The 25,397-nt window shown below is 40.0% G+C and overlaps 1 protein-coding gene across 14 annotated transcripts in view; it reads left to right on the forward strand.

The window, feature by feature from the left end:
• Positions 1-3,250: 3,250 nt before the first annotated feature.
• Positions 3,251-25,397, forward strand: part of LMO7 (LIM domain 7) — a 190,174-nt gene continuing 168,027 nt past the window's right edge. For 3 of the 14 annotated variants that reach the window (XM_033104130.1, XM_033104127.1, XM_033104132.1), the window contains exon 1: positions 3,253-3,613. In XM_033104130.1, coding sequence (XP_032960021.1) covers positions 3,554-3,613 — 60 coding nt within the window. In that variant the 5' untranslated portion in view covers positions 3,253-3,553. Of the gene's footprint in view, positions 3,614-25,397 lie in introns of all 14 variants that reach the window. The other 11 variants (XM_033104139.1, XM_033104141.1, XM_033104140.1 and 8 more) reach the window with 6 other exon arrangements.

Here is a 25,397-nt window from a genome sequence, read left to right on the forward strand (position 1 = left end):
TTTTTTTTTTCATTTTTCTATCACTCGAGACACCTAGCCCTTTGTATATATATATATATAAGGTGCTCCCTAAATATCTCACAGAACAGATCATGAATTGCGAGAAAGAGAACAAGATCTTGCCACTTTCTTTTATGCTCTCATCCTCATTTTGGGTTTGGTCTGATCATAGCATAGCCAGGAGGCAAAGAGATGTTCCCCTCAATAGCCTGACTTCAGCAAGAACAATTCTCAGCTCTTCTAAACAGACGCATGTGTTACCGACAGTGCCAATGAAAACAAAGTTGAATGAATAAATCTAACAAATAAAAACTATCCTCTAGTGTCCAATAGACATTTGAAACGATGCTCAACACCTCCAATCATCAGAGAAATGCAATTAAAACCACTATGAGATATCACTGCACACCTGCCAGAATGGCCATCATCAGTAGATCAACAAACAAGTGTTGGTGAGGATATAGAGAAAAGGGAACCCTCGTGCCTGTTGGTGGGATTGCAAATTGGTGCAGCCACTATGGAAAACAGTGTGGAGGGTCCTCAAAAATTTAAAAATAAAACTAACCTATGATCCAGCAATTCCACTTCTGGGTATTTAGCTGAAGAAATCCAAAACACTAATTTGAAAAGATATATTATGCACTCCTGTGGTTCATTGCAACATTATTTACAATAGCCAAGCTATGGAAGCAACCTAAGTGTCCATCGATAGACAATTAGATAAAGAAGATGTGCTACATATATACAGTGGAATATTTCTCAGCCCTAAAAAAGAATGAAATCTTTGTGACAACACAGATGGACCTAGAGCGTATTATGCTAAGTAAAATAAGTTAGACAGAGAAAGACAAATACCATATGATTTCACTTATATGTGGAATCTAAAAAGCAAAATAAACGTATAAAGCAGAAACAAACTCATAGGTATCATGTTTCCCCGAAAATAAGACCTAGCAGGACATCAGTTCTAATATGTCTTTTGGAGCAAAAATTAATATAAGACCCGGTATTATATTATATTATATTATATTATATTATATTATATTATATTAATTACATTATATTATATTATATATTAACCTGGTCTTATAGTAAAATAAGACTGGGTCTTATATTAACTTTTGCTCCAAGAGACTCATTAGAGCTGATTGTCCGGCTAGGTCTTATTTTTGGGGAAACATGGTAGAGAATAAACTGATTTTTGCTGGGTGGGAGGGTGTTGGGGGACAGGGTGGAAAACGTGAAGGGATTAAGAAGTACAAATTGGCCATTACGGAATAGTCATAGGGATGTAAAGTACAGTATACGGAATATAATTAGTAATATTGTCATAAATATGTATGGTGTCAGGCGGGTACTAGACTTATCCGGGGGATTACTTCATAAATTCTATAAATGTCTACCCACTATGCTGAATACCTGAAACTAATATAATATTTAATGTCAATTGTAATTGAAACACATATATATATATATTTATATATATATATCAATGTCAATTGTTATTGAAATATATATATTTACTTAAATATATATGTATATATATATTTATTTATTTAAAAAAGAGGCCACTGGGGAAAAACAGCAACATACCAACCATCCTCTAGAAGTCACACCAGTGGGGAAAAAAGTTAGTAAAGTCTTTATGCAGAAGAGTAAATGGGTTCCAATCCAGGCTGTGGATCTAACATCTAGGTAACAGGAAATACAGAGGAAAGAGAATTATGTTGAAGATACCACAAAGAAGCCATAAGACAAATCCAGAAGGCTGCCCTGGTTTCTTTAACAAGACAATGTCATTCTTAAACTAGGGGAGTGAGGAGAACGAGGAGGCTATTCTAGGTTAAAAAAGATGTAACCAAATGCAATGTGTGGTCGTTCTTTGGACTCTGGTCTGAGTAAATAAGTTGTAAAAGACATTTTGGGATCAGCTGGGGAAATTTGAGTCTGAATTGGGTATAACTTTATATTAGGTAATTATTGTTAGCTTTAGTTACTTGTGAAAATGGTAATATGGTTATGTAGAAAGTGTCCTTTTAAACATGAGATGTATATTGTGATATTTAGGAGTGAAATATCACAATATCTATCTATCTTTACTTTAAAACTTCAGCAGAAAAGGTGATGAAATAAGGTAAAAATGAAAATAATTGTTAAATATTTGACATAGTTTTCATTGTAAAGAGTAAACAAACAACCAGAAAAGAAGAGGGGACGCGGAGGACAAGGATTGCTTCCTAAAAGGGGTAAGAATCCATTCTTCCAATCGACGTGTGGTCTGGATAGGGCTTCAGGACCTGAGCAGGTCCCTAGGGAGCCAAGACAGATGAGCAGGGTCCTTTCGGATCTGATTTGTGTATGAAAAGAACACAAATAAGCCAACCCAAGAGGCTACGACCCTCCAGCCCTGAGCAACTACCCAAGGACTCTGCGGACACTGTCACCTCACTGTCCCCTGAGTGTACCCAAACCACGACGCTCAGGGTGAGGGCGGTCAGATGGCCTGATCTCGGCCTAGAGGGTGAAGGGCAGGAGAAAGCAGGGTACCCTTCCGCTCGAACCCTTTACAAGGAGACGAGGCTGGAGTGGCAGGTACCTTCCACTTCACCCACCAGGAAGCAGGGCGGAGCGGGCCTGGCCCAAGCGGGGCGAAATGGGCGGCACGTGCCCAAGACACTACCCTCACCTGCCGCCAGGAGGGCCCGGGCGGCCGCGGTGGGGGCGGAGAGCTTGGGGAGGGGGCGGCCGCGCACCTGGCGGCGGAGCCCGCACGCCGCACGGCCGGCTCTTAGTGAGCGGGAGCCGCGCGCAGCGGGTGCGGCCGCAGGTGAGGGCAGCGGGCCGGGCCGGTCCCCGCGGGGGAAGTTTCTTGGCCGAGAAAGGTGCAATTGTGTGCAGCTATTCCTGGTATGTCAGGCGGGCCCGGAGGCCTCGAGCCGCGGGGGAGCCGCTTCCAGGGGTCCCGAGAGAGAGACAGAGAAGGCGGCCAGGGGAGCGGAGGCGGGAAGGATGCGGGCTCGGGGGCGCATCCCCTCGGGGCGGAGCTGCGGTCCAAGCGGGCAGCGCGGGAGCGGGAGCGTGGCCCGGGCCCCGGCCTCTGGTTGACGGTGGCATCTCCTGGCCCAGACAGTCTCACCACAAAGGCGGCTGCGGCCGGGGAGCCCTGGAGAGCTGCAGGGGGGCGGAAGGAAGCGGCGACTCGGCGGCCCCGGGTGGGCTGGGGCGGGGCCATTCCGGGGAGGGCGGCGACAGCACTGCGACTTTTGAAGTCCAAACAGTTGTTGGTGCTGCGCGCCGCCTCTGGTCGCCCTGCCAGGCTGCCCGTGTCCCCGCGGACCTTGGGTCGTTTACAGGAGTTTAGAGAAAGCCACGTCTTCAAGTTTTTGCGGGTTCGAAACCTTCCCGAGCTGCAGATCGCAACAAAAGGAAGGAGAACCCGGGCGTCTCGCGGGCAGATCAGAGGCGCGGGCGGCGGCTGAGACGCGCGCGAGACCCCCGCCCCTCCGCGCGCCCACGGACTCTCTCTCTCCCTCTTGCCCTAGTCCTGGAAGCGATGGAGGAGGCCGAAGGCGACTGCGCCGTAGCGTTCGCTGAGGCCCAGAGATGGGTGGAGGTGAGTGCTTTTGCTCCGCTCCTTTCCGTTCGGGTTTGCGTGCGTGAAGAGATGAGGGCGACCCCGGCCCCTCTGCGCCTCAGTCTCTTCCTGGGACAGTCCCGGGCGCGAGGCAGCCGGCTGGTCTACGTGTACAGTTTTGGGGGACTTTGCAAGTTCTGATTCTCCTGTCTTTGAACGTCCATCTAAACTTAGCGCTGTCCTACCCTCGACGGTCTTCGCAGGCTTCCCCAGAGCTCCTCTGCCGGGACACAGTCGAGCGCTGGCCCACCGGGGATCGGGGTCCGCGCATCCCTGGGGATCAGCCTACGAAGGCACCGGGACGCCTGGGATGTCTCTCTGCGGGGCAGAGACGGCCCAGGGTCCTCGGGTGCGTTTCTTGGGGTGACCTGAGTGGGTGCCGGACACATACCTGCACGGGTAGTGTATTAAGTGTGTGTTGGGTGGGTGGGTGGGTGGGTAGAAGAGTTTAGGCACCTATGGCGCACCTGGAGAGATGCTTTCTTCCAGGCAGCTTCCGGAGCCTGGGGGTGGGAGTCAGGGCTTGTACTTCTTTAAAGTCGGCATTAATGAGATAAGATACCCTGGGGTTATTCACCGAAGGGTTGTTACTTTCCCAGCTGTGCCTCAGAAACAAGATCATTCATTCCCTTTTTTTCTCATTGAAAAGGAGATGGTCTCTTGGAGGCTTCTTCATCATCTTAGGGTTAACATCTGTAGAATATTAGCACCTGGACTTCTATCCGTTATTCTACTGAACGAAAAAGATGACTTTTTTAATGATGCTGAAGACATCTTCCCAGCAGATGTGAATCAGGAACAGCTGCTTGTTAGAAAACTGTTGCCTACGCCAGCCTTGTAGTCTTTTAGGAGTTATTGATGCCACGTGCTGGTTTATTCATATTTAATTTATTTCATATTCAATTAATTCATATTTAAATATAGATTAACATATTTAAAAATTCAAATTAGGTTTAGAGATTATTTCACAGGAAAAAGAGCATATTTTAAGAATTCCAAAGCAAGCTGCTTAAAAATAATTCATTTGTACTTAAATAAGTGTATATAAGTGGAAAAAATAAAGAGAATAAACGTTCAATGTTACATTTCTTACGCTAAATAAAGTAATGTGAAATCTGAGTAGCATTACCCACCAGACTGTAGAAGAGGTCTAAAAAATTAGCTTCTAGTGTTTTCTGGGCCTAAACTTTAAGCTAGTCTGAAGGTGACTTAGAAAGGTGTGAGAGGAGTGCATGGGAAGGTTGGGAGAAGAATAAGCCTTGTATTTTGAATTGAAATGAGAGTAGAAAAATTCCAGCAATGTAGTTAAGAGAAATAACTTTCCTCATTCATAAACTTAGAAAAGTCAAAGCTTCCAAAGGTAATTTTCCATTAGCAGTGTTTGTTCTGCATACTTTTAGAAAAAAAACTAACTAACTTGCCCTTTTTGTGCTTGAGTATTGTGGATGAAGGGAGAAAGAAGGGAAGAAATATGGAGACATTTTGGAGTTTTACATACCTCCTGTGTAGAGTTTATATCTATGCTTTGTTTTTGCTTCAGGAAATCTGTGAGTATGGATGATTTCACACCCTTTTCTTTTTTAGTATGCACATTTTTAAAGTCTAAAAATCCCTTGTTTATCATAGCTTGCTTATAATTGTTTGGATTTCTGTGAGAAAGTTGTGTCTAATAAACTCAGGGAAGTATTTTGTGATAAAAGATATTCATAGTGCATGATAAATATGTTCATCTTCCCACTTCCATTCCACCCCATTCAAAGTGTTTTTCAGCAATGATTTGGCAACTCTGTAAAGTGTTTTGTTCATCATTAGCAGAGAGCCAAATCTTTCTAAAGGTTTTGGCATATCATTTTAATATAATTAATGAAACTAAAATTAAGTGATTTTTTTTTTCTCTATGCCACAGGGAGCAAGGCAGTCCGTTCATTGAAGATATGTGAATAATGGACATTACATACACTTTGGTATACTCTGGGCATTTGAAGTGACAGCAGTGTGTTCACTCTTAGGTTTATTTAATTATTTTTATTTAGTATCCAAAGTTACTTGTCTCCTTAGCTTTGCCTTTACAACCAAAGCACATATTTTAAAATATTGTTCTTGCCAAAAAAAGCAGGATGAATGACTCCCTCATTGCCACAGCCTCTTTAACTCTGAGAACCCTTAATTTGAAGAAAAAATATTGTTTCCAAAGTGTATTTTATAAAGTATTTTGGAAAGCAAGGAAGATTATAGTGTAAGTCATTCTCCTGCTTGCTAATATTCTGGCTCATTTTTTTCTTTCTGTTATACTTTCCTCTACATATATTGAAGTGTAAGTGGGTCGTTTACATATGTGTGTCGATATGCACCTATACATATGTTTTATATTACATGTATGGTACATATGCTGTAATCTACCTTTATTCTCACCTTCACCTTTGAATAGCCCAAGGTCAAGAAACTCCAGTTATCTTGTAAAACTTTGAACGATGACCAGAGTCGCCGTCAATATGTCCTTGCCATTTCCATTCTCCATTTGTGATTTTAAATAGCTAATGTATTATTGCCACAACCAAAGTTAAAGTTTTATTTATCTTATTTTTTGGGGGAAGGGGAGGAGAAAGAGTGAGGTAGGTAAGGGCTAGTGGTTGTTATTCTGCCACTTACTATCTTTTTATGACTATTTCTGTACTTGATACTTTAGAGTGTGTATATATACATGTATATATATATGTGTGTATATATATATATACATATATATACATATATACATATGTATATATACTTCTAGTTAGTTTAATTTTTCAGTTAAAAACAAATGTAGGAATGGCACCCTTTAAGGTAACTCGACATAATGATATTGGATATTATCTGGTTGGAAATGCTGTTCGGAATATTAATAATGTAGCAGAGCTGGTTTATGATTAAACACTGGTTTAAAACCAAATAGTATAATGGTTTGAGGCAAAGGCAGAGGGGAAGCTTAATTCTAGCAAGGTCACGGAGTGGGTGAAGTGGTAGAAAATGCAGGCTGGACCCTCTAATTTTGGTGCTTTTCTGCAGCACCTTTTAATTTTGTAGACCTAATCGTTTCCTCTGCCTCTCGTTTTTGGGACATTAAAATGCCTTGTAGTAAACAGACAAAATGCCAATGAGACTGAAAACTGGGTATATGGCTCATTGCATTGGTTGGTCACCAGCTTCCAGTCTGTGAGTTAATGTTACTCTCTGGGTTGATGTTTAAATATAGCAGTCGTTTTTATGGCTGGAGCAGAAGAGCCACTATAATTCATCACCTTCCTGCTCACCTGCTCTTCCTCTTATCTCTGAGTTCAATTCTTTCAGTATCGCTGTCACTTTGTAGAAGGACCAAAGGGATGCCACAGAGCTCATTGCCAAGCCTGGCACCAGAATGTGAATCCTCCCTTAGTTGCTTCCAAGTGATCTGTTTCTCCACCTGCCCCCTCCCCACCGTTGCTTACCTTTGGTACTAAAATATTAAAGAATTGTACTCTGTGGGTCCCCCATTAAGACAGGCAAAATCCTTCCAAGTGGTTTTCCTCTTTCCCTGTAAACTGCATCCCTTGTACTGGTGGTTTCCATTCTGTGGTCTGGTCGGGAAGGGTTTGCCTGGTGTACGTAAATCCTCATCGCACACCAGTGTGCTCTGTAGACTAAACGAAGCTTTCATGGATTGGTGCCATCGCTTTCCAGATATATGAGAGTGACATAAACATTCATTTAAAAATGTTACTGACTTCATAGAAGCTTTTTTGATCATTGCATATAATTATAATTAACAGATACTAATCCTGAAATTCCTGTGATGGTAAAAATTTCTCAAAATGCTTACATGTTAGAAAGCAGTGCTTATACTAGCTCCTGCAGCCAAAATTATTTTTTCAAAATACAAACCTGATTTTGTTATCCTCGTTTCCTGGGGAGTCAAGAGAAGATTTTTAAAATCCACAATCCTTAAATAATGCTGTGCTGTGAAGTATCCCATTCACAACTCTTTACAATCTGTTCTCTGCCTATATAGCTATCTTTATTTTGGGGTCATTTTCTCCGAAACTATTTTTGTAGTTGCCAGACAGTATAGAGATAAAGAGTGTAATTTTGTACATTACATACCAAGTACTAATTTATCATTTTACTGGGAGTTTTTACCTTTTGACCACCTTAAGCCAATTTACTGTGACTATAGTTAACCATTGCTGTATGGTGTATTTAAAAGGTACTAAGAGAGTAAATCTTCTCATCAGAAGGGAAAAAGGGGAAAAGGTGGGTTTTTTTTTTTTTTTTTTTGTAACTGTATGAGGAGATGGATGTTAACTAAGCTTATTGTGGTAACATTTTGCAATATTTGTATGTCAAGACATGCAGTACCCCTTAAATGCATACAGAGCTGTATGTCAACTATAACTCAATACAAATGAACAAAAAGGGGAGGGAGGGGAAGAGCACAGTTTGGAATCAAATCATTGTTTAAGTCCTGGCTCTGCTACTTACCTCCTGTGGGCCTCAGTTTTCAGTTTTCTTCTCTGGACCTCCCTTGCAGGTTGTGCCGGTTAAATGAGTTGCTGACCATAAAGCAGTCAGTGCTCCCTAGCCATTGCCTGTTTCCCCCCACACAGGATGCTGTTTTCTCACCTCCAGATTGTGGTGCATGGACTACTCCTTATGTCTTACGGACCTAATCCCCATTACTCCTCTTCATTCCTCCATCCTTGGGCTATAATCAACCTTTATGTGACGCCTTTTCTGAACCACTAAACCTCCACCCGCATCATTCCTTCCTCTCCTCCCTGCTTGTGTTGATCTTTCTTTCTGCACTGTTGGTGTAATTCCATCCATTTTTCCATATTCGATGGTGAACTCACTAAGGCAGGAACAGTATCTTATCTTTTGCTTGAGGATTTGGCATGGTGCCTGATAAACATGAAAGTGTAATCTTAAGGTTGTAGCTTTCACAAAATTCAAAAATAAGGTTTAAGGACCAGCACCATCAGATAATTGCTATAATGGAAGTCTGTGCGATGTGTAGGGATGACATTTAGGAGGAGCCTGAGTCTGCCTGGAGAGTCAGGCAGCCTCACAGAGGAGGCGGCATTTGAGCTGAGGCTGGAGTGGGGCTAACACATTTGCCCACTGGGCTGGGACATCGTGGCTTCATAACTAGTGAGATCTCGTAGTTGCATTTATCACAAATTCAAGGACTTGCTGAGAGTTGTTTTATTTTTACTTTGGTAATGTCTCCATGCAGTGAAATGCACAGATTTTAAGTGTGCAGCTGCGGGAGTTTTGTCAAATGTATATACCCATATAACCAGCATCCAAATCAAGACATAGAACGTTTTAATCACTCAGAAAAGTTCCTTTCCAGAAGGACACATCAGCCTGCACCCCTCCTATAGGCAACTGCTCTTCTGATTTCTAGCATCATAGATTTCTCAGGGTAGTTTTGCACAACCGTTAAATGGCTCGATATCAATTTGTTCCTGTTTTTCTTTATGCCACATTTTCTCATTTCTTGAACCCATCTTTATTTGGCAAATAAGAAAGTATTCTAGGACAGGACAGATGGTAGGAGATGAGGGAGTTCACCAAATCGTCTTGGAAGGAACTGATTCACACAAATAGGAACCAGGGTCGGGATGCCGTAAGAATCGCCTGACTCCTGGAAGTTTAAACCAATAAGTCAAGGTATTTCCTGAGGAACTGGGAGGATTCCTTACAGTGTCAGTCATTCTGGAAGCTTCCAAAGTACTGGTGTACTGAAAGCTAAAAAATGGACCTCTTTTAAAGTGTAGGATATTACAAAGAACTTGTACCTTGAATAAAGCAAAATGGTCTTGAACCAGTTAGAAAAGTGAACTAAGTGGGCCAAAGAGAATGAATGATTTTCTGGTCCTTGATATACATCACCAAGTTACCCTCTGAAAGCTTTGTTGCAAAACCATGAACGGGGTGAAGGACCCAGCTTCTCCATATTCTGACCAGAATTGAAAAATTGTCATTTGCATTTTCTCTCTAAATAAATAGATGAATAGATGCATGATCTATTTTTCTCTCATATCACTAATGATGTGAAGCATTTATCTAAGAGATGACTCATTGGGTTTCTTCCAGCGAGAAAGGATGAAGCTGAAACAAGAAAGGTTCTGTCCCCTCTGAATAAGGTCACAAAAGGGTCAGAGGGTCCCTGGCCTGGTGAGGCAAGTCTCCAAGATCATGGGCATAGTAGGGCCATTAAGGAAGTGCCTCCTGAGTTGTTTTCCTTTTGGGTTGTCTGGCGATAGACCTTGGGAATTCTCAACATAATTGTGAGTTGAAGAATTGCACAATTGGCCGTTTCAAGGAAGTGAAGCACCATGATGTTTCTTCAGCCATTTGTATAGCCCAGGAATTCTTACAGCTTCTCCTAGGCTGAGAGGAATAATGCTGAGTGTGTGGCAGGGAGTGTGTGCCAATCCATTTGGTTCCTGGTCTTCCACGCAATGCTCTTGTGCCATCTCCCTCTGGATGCCGAGAGTGCTTCGGCTGGTAAGCGACTGCTACTGAGACTAACTGGTTCCTTTTACCTCCCGCTTCCTTTTTAAACTGCTTCTCATCATACCATCATTTGAATTACAGAAAAGCAGTAGTTTTGAGCATGTTAGTTAAGGAAAACAAAGCAACGTCAGCAAATTTGCCTAACTCAGTTTGGAGGGCATAGACTTTGTAGGGTGAACTCTTTCATCTGTTATCATCTGCAGACTGAGTTGTCTGTTGTTCTTCGGTCCTACGGTCCCTGACAGAAAGTTCTCAAATGCTTCTTGAAGGAATGAATGTTTTGTGTCCAGTCACCATGGTTGGCCTATTTAATTGATGTTTGCAGGTCACCTTAAGCCTGTTAACTGTCACAAATGTATTTGTGCCCAAGGAAATGATAAATTATGCGTGCCTGTGCTTACTCTTTAGTTCTTGAAGGTAATTATTGGGTGTGTTTCTCTAGAAACACTTTTGATGTACCCCAAGCTCTTAATAAGGATAATAGCTGTCACATACGCACAACTCTGAGAACAGAGACTTAATGCACTCAGTCTGGCACTTTGCTCTAAGGAGATGGGTGTTAGCAAGTTCTGCAGATGGATCCCAACACAGCCCCATAAACAGCCTTTCCAGATTGTGAAATCCTCCCTGATGGGGTGCTTGAAGACTGGTTCTAATTCCCGGGTACAGGATGCTTGAGTGAATTTAGATGATGATGCACAGGACGAGACATTATGTCTGTCTTTAAGTACAGTGGGGATTTTCATAAGGAGAGAGGTTAGAAAAATTTTGTGTGGGTTTAAAGGGCAGAACTGGTAATAACTGGTCACAGTGAGACTTTTTGGCTCAAGTCTTCTGAGGACCCTTCTATAAACAAGAGCGGTCCTACACCAGAGCAGGCTGATGTGAATGGTGAGATACCCACTAGTGAAGGTTTTACAAGAGAAGGTGCATAACTGACATTGAAAGCAAGGGGTGTTTTTTCCCACCACGTGCGGGACGTGTGGCCAGGGCATTATACCTGCATACCTTTATAATGAAGGACTATTGTTACGCCAGGGTTTTTTTTTTTTCTTTTTCTTTCAGATGCGGAAAAAGGGGTGAGAGGTAAAATAATTTGCTCAAGGAAACACTAGAACTAGTAGGTGGTGACTGAGGATTTGAACCCACACAATTTGACTCCACAGCCTTACCTCTTAATCACCATACTGCCCGACTGAGTGACACTAGTCAGTAAATTGTGGTAAAGTCTTTATAAATCAGGAAGAGAATGGGCTCTCAGTCTCTATTCCTTCTCAAGCTGTCAGATGAGCTCTTTTCCATTTACAACTAGTCCTGTGTGTACCACTACAGCTTCTATCTTGTGGTGTGAGTCCCTAGAAGCAGATGATGATCAATTATTACATAAGCTACTGAATTGCTATAGGCGCCTTTAGCAATTGCAGACCTTAGACTCATATGTTACATCTGAGTAGACTCATATGGTGCATCTGAGTGAATGGATTACTGCTCAGCAGACCATTTGAAGTGTTACAAAAGGGAAGCATTTTTATATGGTGACATCGAGTTATATTTTGAGCTAGAGTAGGATATAAATTATAGCTAACTAGTCTATTCTATAAATCAATTTACAAAAGTATCAGTATTTTCTCTTATATGACCTAGTAGTCCATGACTTACTGAAAATTCTAGGCTGTCATTGTACAGTGTTTTTGAAATACGTGTCAACATTTTTGATGATACTTTGTACTTAGTGTTTTAGATATGTAAGTACTGAAGCAAAGACCATAATTAAAGATTTTGCCTTCTTGACTAGATTGAAATTTGACCTAGTTGTCATGAGATATCTGAATTATTTTGTAACACCACCATTTCACAGTACTCAAAGGAAGGGCAGGTATTGCTCACCTCATTATAAACTTTGATTCTGGAATTCTTTCTCATTAGGGTTTAAAGTCATTCTACCTGAGGAGGGAGAAAATAAGAAAACATTTTACTTTTACTTCTTGACTGGTGTGCAATCAATTTGCAACATATACTATTGTCCAAAGGAAAATATTGTCCATCTACCAACAGCATCAGGCACAATTGGTCACACCTTCCTTCTTGAACCATTTCCTTCCATTACTCTCTGGATTTTTCTTTTACTTAGTGTTTCTGATTTTACTTTGCTGAATCCTCCCAATTATTTTGATCATAAATATTACAGTGTTCTTTGGCTCATCTTTCCATGTCTTTTCTTTGTCTACAATCTCTTCTTAGCAGATATTATCAAATTCATAGCTTTATACACCTTGTATGTGCGGATGACCTCCACATCTATATTCCTGGTCCTGACAATATTTCTAACCTATATATCTATCTGTATACCTATACCTATACTTATACCTATACCTCTAACTGTGTTTACACCTCTACTATGTCTGTCTACACTCAAGATTTCCAACCACTGGTCAAATAGGCACATCACGTTCAAAATAATTATTAGTTCCTCCCCCTCCCTGCCATTTACCTACTCATTCCCCTAATATTTCCCACTTAGTATATGGCGCCACTGTTCACCCACTTGCTCAGGTCCCCAACTTTGAAGTCATTATTTTTATCACACTCCATATCCGTCAAGAAATCCAGTGGGCTGTATCTTCAACTATATCCAGAATCTGACCACTTCTCGCCATATCCGCTATCACCTACCTGTTTCCAAAGAAACAACCAGATTCCTCTTTAAAAATGTGATCCAGAGGTAATATATCCAACTTGCCTTCTCTTCCCCCCGTAACGGCTGCTCATGACAGGTAGAATAAACTCTGAAGTTTTAAACCATGGTCTATAGGGTCCTACATGACCTGTTCCCTGTTTGCCTATCTCATCGCTGCTCCTATTCTTTGTCTTACTTACCATGCTCCAGTCAGACTGGCTTCCTCCTGTTCCTCAAATGCACAAAGAAGGCTTTTGTTTTAGAGCCTGTGTGTTGCTGTTCCTTCTGCATGAATCCGTGTCCCTCACTTATTCACGTCTCAGCTTAACGGATACCTCCTTATCCCCCGCTTCCTCCCTACAAAATAACTGTCCTTGTCACTCCATACACTTCTATTTCGTAGCACTTGTCATCCCTTGCTTTTGTATGATGTGTATTTTTTTGTTTGGCTGTTACCCCCACTAGAAGATAAGTGCCTATGTGCAAGGGCTTCATTTGTTTCCCAGCCTGGACTAGTGCCAGCTACTTAGTAGGCCCTCAGTATATATCCGTTGGATAAATAAATGGATAAATGAACAAATGTCTTTTAAGTCTTGATACTTGAAATCTTTTTACTCCTGTGATATGACTGACTTTCTGGCTACGCTTCATTCAACAAGACAAGTGGTTTTATTATATTAGGCTTCTTTTTTTTCTTTTTCCAGTGCAGTTCTAGATTGAGCAAATTTAAAGCATGTTTTTAAAAAAGCACATTTAAAGCATGAGAAATGGACTTTGTTCATCCAATTGTAAAGATGCCCAGAGGTAAACAAGTATCATGAGAAAATTAAACGTCCCCGAAAATTGGAAGATGAGTCTCCTTAGCTGAATATCCTGCACTGGGACAAGACATTACAATTAAACTTTGGGATATTAATCATAAAAAGATCTCACAACTCACTGATTACTGAGCTCCAGCTTGAGTATGGGCTGTACCCAGGTGCTAATTGGAGACAGAGAAGCAGGAAATAGTTTTACCTTGTTTAGAAATAAAATAAAATCATTTAAAATTTGACAACAAGAACGTTTCCTCCATTGCCCCAACGCAAACCTCAGAGGCCTACTGCATGCTGTCAAAGTGCTGCATTTTATACCAGATTTTCCAGGAATCATTCTGAAATGGTGTAAAACTGAGGAGTAGAGGCTGTCGAAAGAGTTTTGTTCAGAACTGAGGGAAAAAGGAAAGATGAAACCCCTGTCTGTTTTCATTCAAAATGACTTTGTTAACTTTCTGCTTTTTAGAATGATTCCTCCTAGCTGTCATATGAAATAGGTGATACTGTTCTTTTTATAAATATATGTATTTTTGACAGATGAGAAGAGAGTGACTCAGGGAAGGTAAGTTTCTTTCCTACCACTGCACAGCTGATTCTGATAGAAGAACCGTTATTTGAAGTTAAGTTTTTCTAACAGAAAAACTCAAGCCCTCAAGCACTTCATTCGCCTTCCTGTCTTTCTTTCCCTCTTTTATGGTTCTGCCTGCCGTCTGGGCACACACACACCCTGTTATGCTGGTCGCCAGTCCATGTGCCCTCCTCTGTTTCTCTTGTTTTTCTTCTTTCAAAGTCGGGGCTAAGTTAGAAAGCAGAGGAAAATGCTCAGACTTGATATAAAATGGTAGTGAAAATTCCCATTAAGATATGAATAACTTCCTGCTGTTGGGATGTGATGAGCTTAGAACAGGGGTGTCCAAACTGGGGCCCGCGGGCCAACTGCGGCCGCGATCCATTGTTAATTGGCCCGCAGCGCATTCCAAAAATATATTTAGTTTACTTAAATAAACCAGGTGAGGCAATACGTACTTCACCTCGAGTGAGTGGCCCGGCTTTTGGTGTATTTTACCGCATATGGCTCTTGGTAAAAAATGTTGAAAAAAGTCTGGACACCCCTGGCTTAGAGGCAGTGTGTGTGTGTGTGTGTGTGTGTGTGTGTGTGTGTGATGAGGGAGGGAACTTCCTGTGGTGGCTCCTGCTGGGGCGTGTGTTGATTGGGAGGGGACAGTTGCAGGGCAGCGTGGGAGAAAACGACACGTTGAACAGCCCATCTGCAGGAAGTTTGAGGATGGGAAAAGCACGTGGGAACTATTACGTGGGAGCTGGACCAGAAAAATGATGGGTGGAAAGTAATGTGGAGGGCACCTGAGTTGGTTAGAGGTGGTACTAGCATGAACAAGGGTCCGTTGGGTTGTCCTCTTGGCAGGACCATGAAGCTAGAAGTCTGCTTAGTGTGGAAGGTACTGAGAATTATAAGACCAAATTGTAGATAAAGACTTGATTTTATTTTTCTCTAAATGACACATCAGCTGATGTTGGAGCCCATGGGACAGAGTGGGTCAGTGGAGGGGAAAGACTGTGTCACACAGGGAGAGGAACAAGAACTAAGCCTTGGGAAATGTCTTCTACTAAGAGGACAGGAAGAGAAAAGGAAATCCTAAGGAAAGGAAATCGTAGGAAATCCTATGGCTGCTAAGGAAAGTCCTGGTCAGAAAGCTAAGTAGAAAACTAGAAAGTGTTAGGGATCCTTAAAGGAAGCCTTGGTTCCATGAGAGAGAGAGAGTGGAAGAGGATTATCAACAGTGTTCAAGACTAGAAGAAGTGATCAAGGGAAAAGAAAATGGGGACGAGGCTATTGAATTTGGTGAGAGAGCAGCCTCTCACTTGTTGAAAGTGCAGCTTTGGAGTGTTTGTATGAGAGCCAAACCAAGCTTCAGAAAATCCTTCTGGAAAGTCTTTGTGTAGTGGCAGATGCACCATGAGAGAAGAGGTAGAAGAGTTACCAAGAAATCAATATTTTCTTCATTTAGGTTAACAAAACCATTCCCTGCCCTCAGCCAAATTGTTAGAGATATTAGAGGCACAAATCCTTCATATTTAAGGGAAGTATGCTTTGGGACAAGAGGTCTGAAGGAATCATTGTGGTCTGTTATATAAAGTAGTAAAGTTAAATCCCACTACTATATTTTAGAAATCTGTGACCTTAATGTGCTAAAGATCATCTGGAAGTCACTCTAATCTTCTTCTGAATTTTTTTCTTTTTTTCTAAACCGGGAAAGTGTCTCTCTGTTCCTAGGGTTTTTAGCTGATAATCATTTGAAGATATTTTGTTTTTAATGTTTACAATAAATATTAAATGTTTAGAATAAATGTATCTTAGTTTGGTTTAGTAACTCTGAAGCTTAAAGTCATATTAATCTGGAAACAGATGGTAATAAGAAAGGAAATGAAGCATTTCTAACTTTTAAATATAGATACACAGTTGCCGTGAAAGTGTACATTTCTGGCACATTGTGTCTTTGTTTCTTTGTAGCGTTCTAACATGGTGTAGTGGAAAGAGTGGCAGGGTTTTGGGGAATACTGCCTAAGAACGTGGCAAATCCCAGAGTAAAATGTGTGACCATGCAGCAACATCTGTAAGCCTAAATTCCTACAACTAGACAATGAGGATTGCTAAATGGTGATAAGGCGTAGAAAGAAAAGAATGTGGAATATATGTAGGTACTCAACAAATGGTAAATGCCATTATTATTATTATTATTCTACTTAAATTTGTATATAATTAGAAAATGGATTATTACATGATAACTTTTTTCTCTTTCCTAGAATGGCTGATTTTTAAAGTTTTTTGTGTGTATGTGTTTGTAAGTGTGTGTGAATCCCACAATGCAGTTGGATAACTTACTGTTTATTCTAACTCTGATTTGTGAATATTGGTTTTTAGTTAAGTCCTTTCTATGCTGTTCTTAAGCTGTGATAAAAATCCTTTCACCTGTGAGAAACTGATGTTGGAATGAACAAGTGTCTTAAGAGTAATGAGTTCTGTTTCTTGATGGTACTTCTGTCATCTTCTCTCTAGGACTCCTCATGTTCGTTTTAGCACCTCTTTGCTGTTGATTCTTTCCTGTCAATGGACTTAGAATATAATCTAAGTCAACTTGCCGAGACCATTTAAGCTGAACAAAAAAAATTCCGTATTTTTTGCCGTATGTTCTTGTACTCACTGCTCCCTTCCATTTAGCTATTATCTATTGAAGGTTCACATTAGAGAATAGGATGAGTAGATTCAATGCGTTACGTTTCTTCTTTTCATTACACAAACAAAAAAAAACTTTTTTGAAGTGTCAATATATTACTGTTATCTCAATTATTCTTTGTTCTTTATGCATCTTTTTTTATCCTTTAAGTTGCTTTTCATGTTTTGTGTGTGTGTCTTTGAGTCATCCTTTTAATTTAGTCCTTCTGCTGTGTTCAATTTGGAAGAGACAATTGTAAGATCTTTCCAAGAAGGACATTTTATGATGTCTCACTTAACATGAGCCTAATGAGCTCATGTTAGAAAAGCTCATTTTAGAAAAGAGAAGCTTCTATAGTTTCCATGAAGAAGAGAAATGCATTTTTAGGTATTTTATTCAAAGGATAAAGTTTATACAACTGTCTGTTTTTAAGCCAATTTGCAAACATTTTTAGACTTGGAAAATGCTTGTAAGTCTTTAAAGGTATAACTTGCCAAATAGCTGATACTTTTGAAATTTGGCCTTAGTTCTGGTAAAAGAATGTGGTTGACAGCCACACTGCAATTTACAGTAATCCTTTTTTGTGTAAGGAAATGAATCTACTTTGCTTAATAAATTCCAGATGAGTTTCTGGCTTCTTGATTATTACCAAGTCATTTAAAATTCAGGTTTCATTATTCATTTTAGTTACAGCAACCCTCTTTATGTTTGTAATGGCCAATGTGACGTTAAAATTCTTTGCAAAACTGAAACACTCTGGGGAAAATTGCATTTTGGGTTGGGTCATTTTGGGGCCCAAGCTTATGTATGATGTGGCCAGTGCCTCAGCACTTGCCATGATGTGGGACCAAAAGTGTCAGTTATCTCTGCTTGTGGGTAGTCCAGGCTGGAAGGAGACCAGTTTGAAGACCCATCAGGAAGTTCGGCTGGTGCCATGAAGGAGAACTTTTCATTGGTCTACTTACTTTTCTTTGGTCACCCTTATCATCAAGACAATCTGGAAAATGTTTTTCCTGAACACATCACTGCTTCCAAGACTACTGGGGTTCTGTTACTGAGGAAGAAAATGCTGACCACGTTGGGTTGACAGTGAAGTTTCTGCTACACTTATTTTTCTTATCATTCCTTTCTCATAGCATTTTTTTTTTTTGTTATGATTGCAATCTAGTGTCTTAGCTCACTGAAGATATAGTTTTTTTTTTCTTGTTCTCTGCATTGTCTCTGTTTCTTACAAATTCTCTTTCTGTACTTTTTCCCCCTTTTGGCTTTGATCTCTTTTAAGTTGAAAGCTTCTTTTAAACCTCTAATGATCCTTGTCCAACTGTTCTCTATATTTCTCTATATTTCATCTTCCTCACTACCCCTCTCCTACTGGAAGGACCTGTAGCCTCTAAACTCTGGGTCTTTTTCTAGGGAAACTTGCCTGCTTTGCTTCTGAAGTATCCCTTTGCATGTCCTGAGGTTGAAATTTCCCTCGTTCTGCTCACTCAGTTACCACTCCTCCATTTACTTTTATTTTTTATTAGTTTCAGGTGTACAAATCAATGTAATAGACATTTCACCCCTCACGAAGTGATAAACTCCTCCCCCAATCTACTACCCCTCTGACATCATATATAGCTGTTACATTTCCACTGATTATTCCCTATGCTGTACTCTACATCCCGTGACTATATACCATATTTCCCCAAAAATAAGACGTAGCTGGACCATCAGCGCTAATGCGTCTTTTGGAGCAAAAATTAATATAAGAGCCAGTCTTATTTTAAAATAATATAAGACTGGGTCTTATATAATATACTATAATATCAGACCAGGTCTTATATTAATATTTGCTCCAAAAGATGTATTAGAGCTGATGGTCAAGCTACGTCTTATTTTCGGGGAAACACGGTATATTAAATTATAGTTGACATACAATATTATTCAGCTTCAGCTTCAGGTGTGCAGTGCAGTGGTCAAACATCTACACTTCATGGATGGTGTAGATGCTTGTCCATTTACTTTCCATCTTCCAAAGTTTGTTCAAGTTTTCTTCTACTGTTGTGTCTTTTCTGGTTGCCTTTGTCCTTGTGGGTTAAAGCTTCAAATTTCTATGCTGTCATTTTGGTGGGGTTTCGGAAGGATGTGTGTGTGTGTGTGTGTGTGTATGATGTGCTTCATAGAATAAAAGAATAAAAAAAATCATGGATTGAATGAGGGCTACAATTATTGTCGAGGTATAATTTCACACAAGTAAAATAAATGTCACCTTATTTAAATTACAAAAAATCCTGCCTTATTGTAAAATTGAACTGAGAAGATGCATATGTATCTTAAATCAACGCACTGTAGTGAGGTAGATTTTAAATCATCAATAAAGGGAGGGTGACTAGTGGACAAGCGGAAAATGAGCATCAGGAAAATAAACTAAAGCCTAGATAAGGTACTATTTCTGCCATACGGTCTCATGTCTGTGCTGGTAATGATTCATAAACTTCATCTTTCTAGCCGTCATTTCAGAGACAGAACCATGACCTCATCCATGCTTTTCACAGCCTTGCTTTTACACACGCTCTTTTATTCACTTGAAGGGCTGAATGTGGGGGGAGAACATGAACATGCCTTGAACTTGTCCCTTCATGGAAGAAAAACAAGGAAGTTGCCGTATGTTGAGTACCTACGTTCTAGTCATTTCAAACAGCTGCCTTCTGCAGATAAGAAAACGGAAGATCAGATAGCCTAAGTAACCTGCCCAAGGAAAAGCGAGCCATGCACCCCGCTCCTGGCTTCAGGCCTGGTGTCCTCTCTGTGCCATCACATCGCTTCCAATGACAGTCCTTTCTGTGTTTCCCTAACCTAGAACACCACTTCTGTGGCACTTCACTTGTAATCAGTTGTCCATCTTTCCTGCCAGCTTCTTTTTCTTGTTCTTTTCATTACCTAATGAAGATATAAGATTTATTTTCCCCCAGTTTTACGAGATATAATTGACATATTACTTTGTGTTTGTTTAAGATGTACACCATAATGATTTGTTATATGTATAGATTGTAAAGTGATTACCACAATAAGTTTAGTTACCATCCATAAATCTCATAGAGTTGCATGTTGTTTTCCTTCTGATGAAGACTTGAAGATCTTCTCTCTCGATGACTTTCAAATATAAAATAGAGTGTTGCTAACTGTCGTCACCACGCAGTACATTATGCCACAAGCTTCTTGAGGGGAGTTGCCAAACCACCCAGGACCAAACACAGTGTCTTCAGCCTTGATGATGGCTCAGTAGAAATTTCTTGAAAGAAACATCGTTGAACGAATTCAGTGCTTTGCATGTCATATTGGCACTGTAAATTCTTAATGAATGAGAAATGAGAGTGGCTTTGATCTGTAGCTTCTGGAAAGAAGAAATGTTGAGTAAGAGAAGGAAAGCCCTCAGTACAACTGGAAGCAGTCTGTAATGGCCTCTGATATTTTGTAGTTAAAGGGGGTACACTTCACGTCTCTGGTGGTGGAGCCCAATAAATCGTTTTCTGTTATTCTAATGAATTTAGACCACTGATTCTCGTACGTTAATCAAAAGATAATTCACAACTTGACATTAGAAGTATTAGAGGCATTTATATGTTACTCAAATATAAAATAGGTAAGATTGCACTAATCAATCGTGATCTAAAGTTAGTGAATAATTAAAATTCATTGTGTACTTCCGTCTCTTTGCAGCCATTAGTAGATCTCTCCATGGCAAATGTCATGAAATCATAAGACAACACTGAATCTAGTTTTCTTAACATATGAAAAAATGTACCTTTCTCATTGTAATCATTACTATCCTATCCTCTACTCTTCCCCCAAATAAGAAATTTGGACTATACATATCAAGATTCTAGCAGGAAATCAACCATAATTCACATTATTCAAATGAAGAGACTTTAAAGAAGGAAAGCTCTTACAAATGTAGGAAGAGGGAAGGAAACCAACAAGGGATATTAAGGCACAGAAGGTAGCAACAGTGGAAAGGCATCTTCCTGCGTGGCTGAGAAGGTTGGAGAAGGAAGTACTTTTGCTGAAACCAGAAAACCAAATCTGGGCCATTGGGGAGGACAGACAGATGGGAGTTTTAGTTGTGAAGGTTATTGAGAAGGAGTGGGGAAAAAATAGTGAAAAAATATCCTGATCCTTATGTTATTATTATTATTACATTTTTTAACCTCCATCTAATACATCCCAATGGCCAAATCCAATCAGAGGCCAATTGACTAAATAACCAAGATGGTGGAGTCCTCAGAGGGCGCCTCCTGTGGCACAGGAAGGGAGTAAAATCAGTTCTGGGAGAAGCTAGAAAATAGACAGGGGACAGGGGCAAGCAAAGGAACTAACAGGCATAGAATACATTTATCCCTCATTGTCTCTTCCCCTGCAGCCCAACTTTAGGTCTGGACTGAGAATTTTCCTTGCAGGATTTTATTCTTAGAGTGATTATTTAATATTATGTGTCTCAGTGTCATTACTCAGCATCTTAGTCTACCATTGATTCATCCCTTCATTTATCTCAAAACCTCTGATACATGCTTAGTTTATACTTATTTCTCAGATAGTTCCCTTAGATCCTATTTTGGTTGAAGTTTCTGAATCTTTGCATATCTGGATATATCTATTACCTATTTGAGGTGTGATCACAAAATACAGTGACTGTTTAAATTTTTAAAAATTATTACAGTAAAAGACACATTGCCATTAATCCCCCTCAAAATACTCTGCCTCCCTTTGAACACACTTATCCCATCATTCTTGCCACTTTCTGAAGCAGTTCTGGAAGTCCTCTTTCGTGAGTGTCGTTAGTTGTGCTCTCATGGCTGCCTCGATGTCCTGAATCAATTCAAAATGTTTACCTTTCATGGTCATTCTGACTTTGGGGAAGAACCTGAAGTTGCACGGTGCCAGATCCGGTGAATAAGGTGGACGAGGACACACCGTATGTTTTTATTTGACAGACATTGCCGTACCAGAAGTGATGTGTGACACAAAGCATTGTCATGATGGAGGATGAAGTAAAGATACTCATGAAAGAGGACTTCCAGAACTGATTCTGAAAGTGGCAAGAACAATGGATACATGTATTTGAAGCGAGGGGGAGTATTTTGAGGGGGATTAATGGCAATGTGTCTTCTACTGTAACACATTTATTTTTAATTTAAACATTCACCATATTTTTAAATCACACCTCATAGATGAATAATTGCTTGTCTGGGTGTAGACTTTTTAGATTGCAGACTTCATCCCTCTGAGTTGTCCACAATCTTCTCGTTTCTAGTGCTGTAAATCAGAAGTCCGTTGTAATTTTTCTCTGGAAGCGTGTTATATTTTTTTCCTTATCAGAGTATATCAGATTTTGTCTGACTCAGTGAAAGTTGATTCTATTTGTTTATCACTCACATCTTTCTGCAACTCCTTTTTTTTGTGTATAGGTCTCCCACAACTCTCCCCAAAGTCTTCTCTTTGTAGATGTGCCCTGTGGTTGCTATTTCTTTGAGACCTCTGCTCTTGGTAAGGCTAATGCTTCAGTTCATCTGCTAATTACACACACACACACACACTCGTGTGTGTATATATGTTTTTGGTTACAAAAGGAGGGTTTTTTTGATATTGACTTGAATTTCCTGAAGTGCTTGTTTTCTTTGCTCTTGTTACCTGAGTCTTCCACTAGCTCTATTTCATTAGGGCTCAGAAGGATTTTTCTTGTTTGTTCCTGCTTTGGCGGCTGGACCCCCATATGTATGTGATGACTTTGCCTCATCTCCTCATTGCAGCTCAGGTTCAGCCTCGAGGCTTCACTGTGTGAGGGAGGCTCGGCAGATTCTGTCCACATGGTGGGCGGTGAATCTACAGGTGGGTTCTTGTTCTATCTTGAGACACCAGCAGGAAACGTCTCTGCTACTACCGGTAGGTGTCTTTATGATCTTTTACCCTTTTGTGGAGGGGACACATGCTACCTGCTCTCATCCTGGAGGTCATGGAAATTGGCTTCAGGTCTGTCTGTGGGTCCAGAGGAGGTGAATGGCTTGAATTTGAAGTTGGGGCAGGAAAAACGGCTGCATTTAATATACTATCACCTCTAGTATGTTTACAAATATTTTAGGCTCTGTGTAGATGTGCTATTAATATTTATCATGTGTTTGACCATCTATCCAGCAATTTAGAGTGGTTATTCACCTTTGAATCATGTTTAAAAGTTTTTCTTTAATTTTAGCATATTTTAATGCATGAAGATGTTTTTACATTTCAAACCTGGACTCTAACATTTTCTCTTAAATTATGACTTTGGAAAAAATGCAAGCATATTTTGCATTCTAAGGAGTTGTCATAGTTATGCTTTCTGAGATGCCATGTTTAGCCTGTGGTTAACAGACTATAGAACGTTTATAGTTAGAATCAGTGGAGAGAGATCCCAGCTGACAAGTTTCATGTGGTTGTAAAACTTGTGGCTCTTGGAAAGGTTACATCAATTTTGTTGCCTACAAAGGAGCTTATTTCAGGATCGGCACACTGGCAACCTCTCTGAGGACCTGCCCCACAAAGAAGATTAGGCTTCAGGATCCTTCTTTTTCCTTCCCTTCTTGAATCAACAGTTCAGGGATGAGCCAGGCATCCCTCGTTACTATTACACTGCTCTGTGTGAATATTGGACCAAAAAGATAATCTTAGTTTTCTGGAGTATTGGTTCTCAACTGGGGGTGATTTTGTCCCCAGGTGACATTTGGGAATGTCTGGAGACATTTTTATTGTTACAGTTGGAATGGGGGTGCTACTGACCTAGTGGGTAGAGTTCATGCTGCAAACCCTCGTACAATATACAGGTCAGATCTCATGCCAAAGATTGATGTGGCCCCAAAGGCCAATAGTACGGAAGTGGAGAAATACTGTTCTTGAGTCTAGACTTTCCCCCAAATATTTTTTGGCACAATGTATTTTAAAACAGAACTTTATCCATAATTAAAAAACCTATTAAAAAGACTTGAAAAATAAACAAATATACCCTGTTCACAGATGGAATAAAACATTATAAAGATGCCAATGCTCCCCAAATTGATCTTATTTATCAGGTTATATCTAGGAACTTCATAGTTTTGCTGCTGCTCTCTCTGAGTGGTATCTTATTCAATTATATCTTCTAATGGTTAGAATAGAAAAATGTTATTGAGAAGTTTTTCTTGAATTTGAAAACTCTCTCATTAGTGCTAAGGTTGATTGGTTTTCTTCTGTAGATAATTGAATCATCTCTAAATGATGACAATTTAATCCTTTTCCTTGCAGTCTCTCATATCTTTTGCTTACCCCATTGGTCAGGTTCTACAGCATTATGTGGTATCTTTGACTTGTTCCTATCTTAATAGGACTGCATCAAAGCTTTCTCTTTTCTACTGTTCTACTTTATGCTATACTTTTGGGTATATATGGTTACAAAATCAATTTATGGGCCTTTCTATTCTTGGCTTTGAGGATATTTCCATAATCAGATATTGAATTTTATCACATAAATTTTCATCATCTTTTAAAATTATCTGATTTTTCCCCCTCTAATCCATTTATATGGTGAAATATACTGATAGGTGTTCCAATATTAAGCTACCCTTGCTTTCTTGGAATAAACCCTTTGTGATGATTTGAAAAATACTCTGTTATCTTTTATTACTTGATATTTTTCCAAGATTTTTCTCATTTATATTCTTAGGTGAATTAGCCCTATATTTTTCTTTTTGGGCATTATTTAGAATTGGATCAAGATTTTATTAGTCTCTTAAAAATGAATTGTGATACTTCCTCTTATTCTGACATGTGTGACAACATTTAAAGATGGGCGAATTTCAGGGAAACACTGATTAAAACTCCGTTTCTTGCATTTATTTTGGCATTTCATATGATTCCAGAAATCTGTCCATCCTATTTAGATTCTCAAATTGTGGCTAATAGTTTATACTATTCTTAAACAACAACAACAACAACAACAACAACAAAACTTTATATATTTACAGGAAAAATACTCACTGAGCATATCTACTGCATTCTAGATAATATAGTTGATGGGGATTTGGCAACAAATAAGTAGATAAAAGTCTTCAGCCTCATGGGGCAGGCTTGCATTTTGGGGGAGAAGATAAAAAAATAAACAAGCTGACATTATATTAGATCTTCGTTATTTGCTCCTTTTCAGTCTGTATTTTGCTCATTGTAGTTTATTCTCTCTCGTTCTCTCTCTCCACACTATTCAGCGGTATGTATGTGTTATTGACCATTTCGAAGAACCAATTTTGGTTGTATTTACTCCTTTTTTGGTATGTATTCAAAGAATGGCATTTCCATTTCATTGTTTCTGCCCTTCTCTTTAATATCAATCTTCTTATCTTGGCTTCTACTCTTGCTTTGCCCAACTTCTTAAGTGGCTAGCTGATGGAGTGGGATGCCTGAAGATACTGTGCTGGGAGACTCACTGCATCTTGCCTCTTCTCTCCTCTCTGGGCCTT

This window comes from Rhinolophus ferrumequinum, chromosome 4 (assembly GCF_004115265.2).
Source record: "Rhinolophus ferrumequinum isolate MPI-CBG mRhiFer1 chromosome 4, mRhiFer1_v1.p, whole genome shotgun sequence".
Taxonomy (NCBI): domain Eukaryota; kingdom Metazoa; phylum Chordata; class Mammalia; order Chiroptera; family Rhinolophidae; genus Rhinolophus; species Rhinolophus ferrumequinum.